Source organism: Orbicella franksi, chromosome 6 (genome assembly GCF_964199315.1).
Source record: "Orbicella franksi chromosome 6, jaOrbFran1.1, whole genome shotgun sequence".
Taxonomy (NCBI): domain Eukaryota; kingdom Metazoa; phylum Cnidaria; class Anthozoa; order Scleractinia; family Merulinidae; genus Orbicella; species Orbicella franksi.
Genome location: NC_138150.1, coordinates 12,354,108 through 12,366,655, shown reverse-complemented (window position 1 = coordinate 12,366,655; position 12,548 = coordinate 12,354,108). Strand labels below are relative to the sequence as shown.

At 38.3% G+C, this 12,548-nt stretch overlaps 1 protein-coding gene and 1 long non-coding RNA gene across 4 annotated transcripts in view; one reads left to right on the top strand and one right to left on the bottom strand.

The window, feature by feature from the left end:
- The first annotated feature begins 1,152 nt into the window (after window positions 1-1,152).
- LOC145489642 (4-aminobutyrate aminotransferase, mitochondrial-like) overlaps window positions 1,153-12,548 on the top strand; it is a 129,110-nt gene continuing 117,714 nt past the window's right edge. For 2 of the 3 annotated variants that reach the window (XM_081468667.1, XM_081468665.1), the window contains exon 1: window positions 1,153-2,569. Coding sequence is in view for 2 of the 3 variants with exons in the window: in XM_081468665.1 (XP_081324791.1) it covers window positions 2,503-2,569 (67 nt within the window). In the remaining variant the exon portion in view is untranslated. The remainder of the gene's footprint in view (window positions 2,570-12,548) is intronic. The other variant, XM_081468666.1, reaches the window with a different exon arrangement.
- Window positions 4,358-9,091, bottom strand: LOC145489720 (uncharacterized). Its single transcript, XR_014049625.1, has 2 exons — window positions 8,643-9,091; window positions 4,358-8,581 (listed from the first exon to the last, which is right to left on the bottom strand). It is a non-coding gene; the product is annotated as an uncharacterized LOC145489720 (long non-coding RNA).

Genomic DNA, 12,548 nt, shown 5'->3' with positions numbered 1-12,548 from the left:
CTTTAAGTCCGACACGACACTTCGGTCACACTTAGTGCGACCAAAGGACACCGTCAACCCAGCTAAACAAGATGGTGTTGTCTACAGGATTCCCTGTGAGTGCGGCAAAGTCTACATCGGGGAAACAGGGAGATCTATGCAGGAGAGGATCAAAGAACACGACAGGGATATACGACTCGCCCGTACCCAGACCTCCGCCGTTTCTGAACACACCCACGAGACCGGCCACTATCCTATCTGGAATGAGGTCAAGTTTATTGATCGAGATTCTCACTGGTACACACGTAGGGTCAAGGAAGCTATTCACATAAGACTTCACCCTAACAACATCAACAAGGATAGTGGAATTGAAATTCCTGAAGCATGGATACCCACGATCAAGAAACACAACAACAGGAAAACGGTACAACAGCGGACCACTGAGGGAACAGCTACTCGCCCGAACAATGGAACAATAGGAGGATCGAAATGCACCAATCACAGCCGACCTTTGTGATATAAATGATACCGTACAATCAGTCGACCTTATCGCCTGAAGAAGACTAGCAGTAAGCAGTCGAAACGTCGCGATCTACATCTCAGTGACTACATCGTGAGACAAACGATAATACACTTTATTATTGCATCTACCACGATGAATAACAACAACCTTTTCCTCGACAAAAATCAAATCGTTTATAAGATAATAATAAATAAAAAATAAAAGTGGAAAATAAGAATCCCGAATTTGACGCAATGACATGTTAATTACAGAGAATGACAAGAGGTCATTTAAAAAGCCACATAAGCGCCTAATTTACGACGAATTTAAATTGTAATGAACAGGCAGATGTCGTTATATTTGAACGTTAGTTGGCTCGAAGCTTGCGTGAACCTCCCATTGTCGTTTTTGAAATTGTTATCAGTGGCTAATTCTCGGCTACATTTTCGTGTCAGATGTGAGCGTTACAGTTGGGGTTACAGTTAATGAGAAAACTTACGTACGAAAGCTTAAGGACATGACTTGCTTTAAAGGAGCTACGTCACGATTTGCACATCTTGAAAAAACTAGCCTAGTTTTTCAAGTTCGTCATTTGCAATCCTCGTTAATCTTTGCCATCCTCAACGATCCTCATTCCGTTTTGAGTTGTTCTTGCCTCTTAAGTGTTTTCTATAATAGAACACGATCATTTTAAGGTTTTATTCTATTTAAAGGCAACTCTTTACGACCCTAAAAATAACTCTAAAAATCGTGACGTAACTCCTAAAATGTTGTTTATTCTCGGGTTGCGTTATCGTTCACACTATCAATGTTATTCCTATAATTTTTTGTAAAACAGCTATATTTCCTTGAAATACAAATGGTTTGTTTCGTTTTATTCCAGTGCGAAATATCGTATTCCAAACTCACATCTTGTTAAAAGTATAGACTTGTCTCAAAAACGGAAATTGTTTGAAATCATCAGGTGTTTAATTTTTTAGTGTTTTTAGTTTTTGTGTTTCTATTCATACGTTCGTCCTATTATTACCATGCTGACTCGTTTTATGACAGTTTACCTTTGAGGCAAGTGAATACACGAAATATCATTTATCTGAACTGCGGAGAAAGATATGAAGACATGATTGATCATCGTAATTATACACACAACTTGAGCAGTTGTGACATTAAAGCCTGAAAAATATTCAGGCCTGAACGGGATTCGAACCCACGACCTCTGCGATACCGGTGCAATGCTCTACCAACTGAGCTATTATGCCAACTGGAAGCTGGTCACATTGTGAGTTCGTAATATACCCGTAGATGGTGAAGAGTGCAAGTGAATATACGAAATATCCTGTAGTTGAACTGCGGAGAAAGATATGAAGACATGATTGATCATCGCAATCAAAACCCAACAGCCTGAAAATGATATTATAAAAGAATAAAGGAATATCACACCTGAATTAAATAAAACGTTCTGCTCACAGTAGTCACTCTAGTGCAATTTGCTCAACAAAATTTTGAATTTTGAATCTTGAATTTTTAATTTTTTTCCTTGATCCGATCCGTGATCCGGTCCGTGATCCGATCCGTGATCCGGTCCGTGATCCGGTCCGTGATCCGGTCCGTGATCCGATCCGTGATCCGATCCGTGATCCGATCCGTGATCCGATCCGTGTTCCGGTCCGGTCCGCTCCGGTCCGGTCCGATCCTGGTTTTGTCGACGCCACCACAACTCTGAAATTCAAAATGTGATCAAATGTTCCTGTTTTCTGAAGAAGCAAGCTAGTGAGCTGAAAACTTGTTAACGGATATAAATTTACCCCTATGCCTGATGATGCCTCCGTTCTTCCCAGGTTTTTCCGTTCTGAACGTCTGCGTAGGGTAATAGTGATCTGGGTACGACAGATTACGACATCGGCGGGGAGCGCAGAGTGAGCGCAGCGTACACCAGTCTAGAAGCCAGAGGTGCGGTGTTGTTGTGAAATCCAGTGAAATTTCTGCCTACCAGCTATCGACTAGGCAAGGACACCTTAGCAGAAATGGCTGTCATTCTATCAAGAGCACAAATGCGGCGGACGTTACATAAATTGACCAAACGAAGTGGAGGTAGGACATCCATAGTAAGATATCCTTAGGTCAGTGACTTGATGAGTACGTGTAGAGTGCAATGAACACTATCGCCACACATCAATAAGTAATTGATATGTGTGACTGTGAGCCTCCACCACCCAGGTGGAATAACAAACAACACATGCGTAGATCTGTACATTCTTCTGCACGTTACTACGCAAAGGAACAGTTACCCAAGAATACTTGAGAGCTGAAGCGAACCTTTAAGGACGGTCAGTAGGAATGAGCAAAAAACTCCTAAGGACGGTGCCTACTTTTGTTAGTGCGCACACGTTCTGCGCATCACGCAATGCATGGTTTACATGCCACACGCCATTCTCGTCCCCAGAGGCCGTGCTCCGTTTGGTCAGCTCCAATAATCGCGACCTCTATGCCAGTCCAACATCGGGAGTCTGTGATTCACGGATTTCCTGTCATATCTGACAAATCTGATTGGCTGAAAGTATGATACGAATAATCTGTGCATGCTAAAAAAAATCGGGTCAGGCCAGAGTTTGCGATTTTTGGCACTGACCAAAAGGAGCTCAACCTCTGGGGCTGAGAATGGCCACATGCGTGCTTTGGTTGACATTGGCCTAATTAACTACATTACTGAGTATGGGCCCAGACGCACTGGGCAAATTTTTGTTTATTTTGCGAAAAAATCTGTCATCAATTCCCTGAGACAAGTGCGTCCGGTGATTTTTAGATCTACCAAATTTTGTCAAGGCTTACCAAACTTCAAAGACGCCGTCGTCCTGCCTCGGAGCAGGACAAATTTTTGTCAGGCGTGAAATCTGACAGATTTGTCAATTTACACGCCATGATTTGAAGGAAAATGTCAATCAAGAAAATTTTATCTCTATTTTTAGTCGGAGTAGTTCAGTCCGAAGCCTGCCAAAATTAAATTTATATTTGCGCGGCAATCAAACGATAAACATGGAAGATTCGTACCTCGGTATGCTCCATGACGATCCGTTCGCACAGTACAACTATTACGGTTCCCAAGTCTACGTTAACGTTCCAGCTGCATCTCCAGGACCAAGCTCTGCTCAATTTGTACATCCGTATGTCCACCCGAGTCAGCCGAGTACAGGTACAAGTGCAAGTTTCACGACTACATGTAATCAAATTGAAAGCAGCCAAGCTGCTGGTGTTAATTTCCATGTGATTGACACTTGTGGTTAACAAATATTTTTCTGTGATTCAGTGCGCCCACGCTTGACAAATTAAAAATCTGGCAGAGACAAATTTTGTCGAGATTTTTGGAAGGGCCAAACAAATTTTGTCAGTCCAGTGCATCCGGACCCTATGTGACTAAAACTATGAAAGCAAAATTTTCCCTTTGTGACTGAATCAAATTTAATGAACCTTTACTTAAATTAGGAACACCAGAATAGCTGCTTGTTGTTAACCACCTACTGGTAACGTCTTTTATCTGAAAAACTAGCTGTTATCTGTAGAAAATCATTCTGATTTCCAACTGTACACATTTACCTCCAGATGGCATAGTGCATGTGCTAAACAAGTACGAGAGGCGCAAATGTTTGACTTACTGGGGAGGTGACAGGAAAAAATGTAAAATGTAAGAAAGATGAAAACAACTCATTTAACTTTTAAAAATGCGTGGCTACCCCTACATTTTATGTTATGGAATGAAAGTGGCAAGCCTATTCAACAAGTGACTAGTTTCTGGTGCTGAGGAAAACTTATTTAGACTGTATTTTTGCTAATTCAGGGGAAGGCTTTCAAAGATGCTAAAAGCACTGCTGTGGCGATTTTCTAATTAAAGACACACCGAAAGTGGTTTTTATGTTCCCATTTGCTATGTAGTTTAAAGATCTTTATAAATGTGTTTGCATTTCTGTATCTAAAGGTGAATTCTAAGGAAATCTGTATAGAAATATATTTTCCTTCTTTTTTCAGAAATTTTTTGTTGAGAATCAAGGCTAATTATCTCGGAAAAAGCTACAACCAGTTTTCTTTGTGGATTCCAATAACCCTTGCAAAGATCTACTTTTTCCGCATGGTCCTAATCTGGCACAAAAACCTTTGCATTTAGTGGGCACCGTCTTAATTAATTAATTAAGAAATAGAAAACTTGTATCGTGTTTCTATCAAGTTTGATATAATAAGTCAAATTATCCTTACATTTTGATTTGTTCTCACCTATGATCTGTTAGAGGACAACTGATGATGTCAGTATAACAAACATTTTCTCTCTGTTTTTTAAAATGGCAGAAAGGTTTGAGAATATAGATAATATTTTACGTGACAGGGGGAAAAAATATAGAAAAAGCCTTGTAGAGGCCATTAATAGGTATGAGAAGCAGGATGAAGAAGAAAGAAGAACAGTATCTTTTTTAAAAAAATGACTTTGAAGAAATACTCGAGCAGTCTCAATTAGCAGTCGGGCTAGACTAAATTACACTTTAACACAAAATTGGTCTTGAAATTATTTCAAGGTAAGAAACTATTGCTTCGCTTCAAATTGAACAAAACCAATAAGTAAAATGTTTACGAGATTAATTTATTTTAAAATTTAATCTCTAATGCACTTGAGTATCATCAATCAGAAAGGGCACAAATTTTAACTGTCACTGGGCTATCGCCTTGTGTGCCACTTTTTTTGTTCTGATCACATTTTGACGCCATCTGCGATCTATTACTGAGCAGACTCATGGCAACATGGAATGTATTTGTTAAATAGAAACACGAGTGGAAGTTTGGGAGAACGAGAAATGCTGTGGGAACACGAGCTGACAGGCGAGTGTTACGACAGCTTTTTCGAGTTCTTCCAGACTTCCACAAGTTTCTATAACTTGATAGGAACATGGAGAATAATAATAATAAGAAATTTAGTCTAATATAGCGCTGCTTCTTCAGAATCCAGCAGTGCTTCACAAAACATGTAAAGAGAACATGAGAACATGTTTTCTATTTCTTTTAGAAAATTCCACGACTAAAAGAGAAAACTACTTGTTTACTTTGATCATCAAATTGTAAATGCCATCAATCATTACGTCAACAGCTCGTGCTAGTTCTGTGTTTCTTTCAAGTTATGGAAGCATGATTTTGAACCAATCAGCGTGTACATTTTCTTAGGGCTATTTTCTAAACTGTTTTACAGAGGGAGGCATTGGGGTATATTAGAAACTGCAAAACCGAAGAAAAATCATCCAAAACCACAAAACCGCAAAAAAATTTGCCCAAAACCATCAAAAACCTCTACAGTGGTGACAAGTGGGGCATACAGAGCAAGCTACACTAACACTAATTTTATCAAAGTATTTGTGAATGTCATGGACTTGTCTGAAGCCTTCATATCTTTCAGTATCTTTTAGCTTCTGGAGGCTTCTCTCTTCCCTTTTCACTTTACATCTAAACTGTTTTTCTTTCAAAAATTCTCACCGCCTTTCCCCTCCTCATAAAAAAACGCAACACAATCCACAATTGTCAAAGTCTCGGGTGTCATTCGAGACGCGTGATCCCCTACCATGACATTTAGTTTGTCATGCATTCCTGTCAATAACTTTGGCGTTTCGCAGATATTCGAGATCAATTCCTGCTCAAATCGAAGAGAAACCGGAACCCAAATAGGTCAAAATAGGAAAAACCAAAAACCACATTGGATACCAAAACCGAAAAACTACAAGTATTTTTTATGAAAACTGAAAACCAGATGCTAAAAATGAAAAATCCGCAAACTGCAATGAACACCAAAACCGAAAAACCGAAGTCTTTTGGCACAAAAACCGAAAAACCGATCTGAAAAATAGCCAAAACCGCATTTAAGGGATCAGATACTACGTACTTATTGACTGAGTTAGGTAAGGCCGGATGGGAAAATATTTGGCTCTTGGTCTGTACATCCTGACCTCGAGCCAAACATTTTCCTGTCCGGCCTGACCTAACTCATTCAATAAGCATTTTATCATATTATCATTTTCTATCAAATATTTTCCCATCTGGCCTGACCTAACTCAGTCAATAAGCATTTTATCAATTGTGAAAATTCTCTTTGAACCTAAATAGGATGTGATTACAATTAACATCTACAAAAGAGATTCTACAATAAAAAATGATTCTACAATAAAAACTCACTTATTTCTTTGCATTGAACAAGAAACTCACAATTCATCGAAAAACATGACTCGTTTTCTCATATTTTTTTTCAATGCAAGTCCACAATAATTACAATTCATGCTAATGGGATTGGCTAACCTGTTTAAAAAGCCAAGAGAAAGTTGACATAAAGCTGTCAAAAATATGACAAAACCATAAAAAAACTCAGCGAGTGATTGTCTTCAACAAGGGAGAACCAGCAACTGCATATTAATGACACTGATGTTGGCTCCCGCAAACAGTGCCTGGGTTGCTGACTTTGCTGGCTTTGCTGTGTAGTGGAAATTCAAGCGAGTTTTTTTTATCTGGATGAACTGTATGGTAATGAACCTGTGTTCGCACTCAGTTTTGTCTCTTCAAACAACACTGATATAGGTACTGCAGAGCAATTTATCCTACTGTACACAAGGTATGATTTCTCTGGTTTGACCAACTTCTCCCAGAAACTCTGGAAACTCGAAGGGAACTAAAGCAAACATTTACATCATACTTTGTTTTCCTCATATTGTTTTCTTCGCATTGTTTTCTTGCTTTTGACCTGCAATAAATTCTTGATGTTTTCACCAAAAGAAGTTTCGCCTCAAGAGTCTGTTTGCTTATTCCAAAGGTTCATTATTGAACAGTTCATTTGGAAAAGTTGTTTCCTTGACTGCCTGTTTGCTTGTTGTTGGCTTCTGAGAGAGTTGTGAACTTCTTCATTTGTGAGGAGTGTTGACTTTCTATCTGTGCTTTCGAAGTGAGTTGGTGACTGAAGTAGTTCTACATCGGCCAGTTTGCTTGGATAGTAAATTTGCTCTCAGAATGTTCACTTTCATCACTCATTTTGAAGAAAACAAAATTTTACAGCAAAAAAAAATGTTTTTGTCATTAACTTGCACCAATTTTGCTGTACACGTTCATTGTAGGGCTGTATGCATTTCTAGTAGGGCTGTAAGCATTTCTAGTAGGGCCATACGCATTTATAACTGGGCCATAAGCATTTCTAGTAGGGTCATATGTTTTTTTCCGGTCCTATCACTTTGATGGTACGGCCCTCATATGAGACCTTTTTCTTATGGTTTCCCAAGGAAATTGGGCGTGAGGCCGTATGGGTCGTATGATAATACAAAATAATGCCCATACTGATTACAAAGCTGTCTTATTTATTTAATAAATAAATGTCTTATTTATTTAATAAAATTGAAAGCTTATTATTGGTAGTCAGACATAGAAATGTGGTTCTAAAGTTCCCAATGAAATGGAATGCCAGATGATGCAATATTACAATGCTTCCAAAACCCATGACAATGGTTACAGGTATTACTTGAGATCCATTTATTTGTTAACAATAATTGGTTGCAATTATTTGTCAATTTGTTTCAATTAACATAAATTGAAATAAAATTTTGACCTTTTCCCATGGGCTGGGCTTGTAAATACTATGCTTTAGGCCTAGGGAAACATCAAATCCAAGTTGCATCAAATAAATTAAAAATAGCTGCGACAAAGAGTCAACTTAATTCCAACGTGGTAGCAAACGTCGAACCTGCGTCGATCCTATTTAACAAGTTGCACTTCGTTAAAACACAGGAATAAGCATGTGTCCCTGTGCTATTCACTCGATACGTGACTAGTTACTGCTAGGACTTGCTAGCAAAATGCCGATACTCTTCTCTTCAGACAACAGAAGACCTGGCGCGGCTCCCTTTAGGTCCCTGTCACAAGCCTCGTAGTATGCAACACTTTTACCAGCTCTCTATCCCTCAACGTCCTCGTTTTCTTCAAACGTGGAGCATTTATTGCAAGTAGGCAATTTGCATCTCAAGCATTTATATTTAGTGTTAATGAAACAGGAACAACACATTTCCATCACGCTGTGCGATGTCAGCAATGACTTAAGGCATTCTCTTCTGGTATTCTCATCCCCAGAGGTCACGCTCCTTTTGGTGCTGACCAAAAGGAGCACGGCCTCTGGGGGTGAGAATGCATTCCCGATCATGAAATTGTCTTTGTACAGCGCATGCTCGTCAGGGGGAAAATAGCATTTGGCAGATGGAGGAGTATGTATTTTTGTGACATTTGCCCAGTCCATAACATTCAAATCAATTATTTTGTAATTTGCATGATTTATGAATTGAGTTCAGCATGTGTTTAGAGCGGCGTTTGCTGAAATGCGAAACCACTGTCGCATTATCCGACTTGGCAAGTCGAACCTATGCTAGAGTGGAACCAATTAATTTGAGTCGAATTTAATTACAGCAAACGTGGCACCATTCATGCACCTGTTTCAAAATTAATTAAATTTGACTAAGATTCAACATTTGCCCTAGGCCTTAGTCTTTGTATCAAAACACATCTGTGATATCTATTCTGGGAACCTGCATTTATTATGTGCAGTACCTGGTAACATTTCCTTTTTCATATTGCATAAAACGTACACCAGTTTCTAAAGACATGTTTCGGCATGCTTATGCCATCTTCAGTTTAATAGAGTGACTAATGATACGTGACACAAGTTATATACTACAAAATATGAATAAATTATTTACAATATGCATTACAAAACAGTGGAAACGGAAATTACAGAGTTAAAAAGGTGTTGAAGTGATGTAACTGTTTGTTAAGGTCAAGTTTGTTCTTACTAATATAAAAGGCTTCTTTAAGTTTAAGATCAATAGAGCTATTCGCTGAGTCTAAGATGCGAAAACAAGAAGGTGTGTACATGCCCCTGCATGAAGAAAATTGAGAAAGATGTTTAAAAATATGCGAGTTTTTATCGCTTACTGTATGTTCTTTAATCCTGGTAGAAAAATGGCGACTGGTTTCACCAATATAACAGGAATTACATCCCGCACAAGTAAATTGATAAACTACCATGGATTTTAGAGCATCAGGAGTACGATCTTTAAAACTGAACATATTCTTGATTTTGAAAGAAGTAAAAACTAATTTGATATTAAGATCCGTTTCACAAAAACGTTTAAGTAATTGCCGTAGTTTGAGTTCCGTTATTCTAGAGTACTGGCCGATAAAAGGAAGCTTAAAATAGCGTATATTGTTTTCATCATTAACGTTGCGGCTTTTCTGATCAGAAGGCTTGTTAAGATACCGCTTGAAGGTTTTTTCAATGATGTGTGAAGGAAACGAGTTACGTTTTAGAGTGTCCGAAAGCTTGATAAGATCGTTTTCAAAACCGGAAGAAGTGTTGTTGATTTTATAAGTTCGGTCAATGAGAGTACGGACAAGGCCAATTTTATAGCGAAATGGAGTGAAACTAAAAAAATTTGTTAAGAGACCAGTGTAGGTTTTTTTATGAAAAACTGAAAAAACGCAGTCATGCGAAGAGTTGTCAATCAGAACATCCAAAAAGGAAAGTTTACCGTCGTTCTGTTTCTCGAAAGTAAATTTGATGTTGGGATGTTGAGAATTGATGAATTCAAAGAAAGACATGGCATCCCGCTCATTTTTAAAGACGCAAAAAGTATCGTCAACATAACGCCTATAGAGTAAGATGTCAGCCTTGTTAAAATTATTTAGCCATGTTTCTTCGTGAAATCCAAGAAAAAGATTAGCTAAAATAGGTGCTAAAGGGGAGCCCATAGCTACCCCATCGACTTGATCATAAAATTTACCATTGAAAAGAAAATGAGTCTCGGATGTGGCAAATGAAAACAATTTCTTAAGGTCGGGTTTTTTGATGGAAAATTTGGAATGATGTTTCAAAATAAGGTCAACGGCAATATCGATAGTTTCATTTAGCGGAATGTTTGTAAAAAGGCTTTCAACATCGAAGGAAATAAGGAACTTGTTGTTAAAATCGAAACTCCTGAGCTCTTCAACAAAAGAAAAGGAATCCTTAACCGAATATTTATCAGGCAAAAGCGGAACAAGAAGAGAACTTAAGTACTTAGCTGAATTATAATTGTAAGCTCCAATAGAGGATACAATGGGTCTAAGAGGTGGTTGCCTATGATTATCATGTTTCTTATGTAATTTCGGAAGGCCATAGAATTTTGCTGGTTGTGAACCCTTAGGAAATATGTTGCAATAGGTATTATCATCGATAGAACGCTTTTTCTTAAGTTGAGTAATAAAACGTTTAAGCCTGCCTTCTCTTAATAAAGTAGGATCGTTATCTGAGTCTTATCATTAAGTATATTAAAACAAGAATCTAAATAAACGGTACGGTCTAAAATAACTATGCCATTACCTTTGTCGGGCTTAAGAATTATGATATTATGATTGTTCCTCAGAGTTCGTAGGATGCGGTGTTTTTTGAGATCGTTGCTTGAAGGACGGTAGGAAGAGAGATAGTTCTGAGCCAAATGAGCGATTTCAGTTTTTAGGTGCGTTGCAGAGTTTTTATCAATTAGTTTGTTCTTCATGGTGTAGTGGATCTTTTCAAAGGAAGCCAGAATGTTTGTCTTGTTAAGGTGAGGAGGTTTGATAGAGAATCCGAGTCCATTCTTTAGTAGTTCAAGTTCATCGTCAGTCAGTTTGCAAGAAGAGAGATTATTTACAGTTTCGCTCGGTGAGAAGGGTAGTTCGGCGTTCTTTGTGAGGTTTTTTAGTTTCTTTCGATGCGTGGAGATGACTTTAGAGATGTTCTTGTCAACATTGTTCTTCAAGGCTTTGTTTAAGAAGTACTAGTCAACAGAGTTCAAAGAGTTCTTCACACGTTCGGTCAGCTTGTCACAGTCACAGGATAGTTTGTTGAGTTCTTTTTGGCGCTTGGAGATGGCAGATGGCTTGGAGATTTCCTTTTTCACAGCCAGAATATTTTTTCCTTGGAATGGCAGAAATTTTGTTGACAACTTAAACATACCTGATGCGAGGACGTACTGTACATTTCCCAGTCCCAGTTCAAAGATGTGTTTTACCAAAACTAGTGCTGTTGCTAGTAGTTTTCCCTTGAGAATTCATCAGAGGATTTGGAATGTTTGTGTTTATTTTCCATTAGGTCAAGTTTATATATTTATTTTTTTGAAATTGTGTCTGCTAAGGCCTAATAGCTCAAGGGTTTCAGTAAGGCATGAGAAATTATTAGTTCACTATGTGTAAATAAAGCAGACATGAGATTGAAGTTTTTGGCATCCAGATATTATGCATAAGGCATGTATGCTGGCCGAGAACTGCCAGTGAAAAAATCATATATTTTTGTGTAATAAATGTTAGTTTGACTGAGAAATAAAACAAAACTAAATAAAACGTGAAGTAAAATTAAATGAAATTTAAACGTAAAATGACATGAAATTTAAAAGTACATTGAGTTGTAAAAATAAAACCACTTTACTGTTAAGTTAAACTAAAATGGAAATACAGTTCAAAGTGAAATATAACATCAATTTCAAATGAAATTCAAAGTGCAAGTGAAAGTGAATTTCACCATGGCCGAGCGCTGCCACTACCATCATGCTACGCGCGCTTACAAGCAACAGAGCGGACCACGTGTTCGCTTGCAACATGGCGGAGTGGAGGCAGTTCGCAAACAAGCAGCATCAAAAAAGAGCTGCTAAGGGGAAACGACTAGCACAAGAATCTGTAGAGGCGAAAGATGAAATAATTGTGCAGAGGATGAGTTCCGAAGTAACTGGAAAACAGCAAAAGTACACCAGGATTGGACCAAGAGAATTTGTCCCGTTTGAATTCGATGAAATAACTTTCGACAACATAGTAGAAGCTTGCCAGAAGTACTTTGCTGCCCAAATCGATAAAGATATGGTTTGCGACATCTTAGCTGGTGAACGTGGGCCTTCTTGTAAGAAGATGTGCCAAATTCCAGACCACAAAGTATTCTATGTGCGTTTTATAAAAATGTCAGATGCCGAAGTATTAAACGATCAGGATGAGGAAGAGCACGGGCAAGAGATGC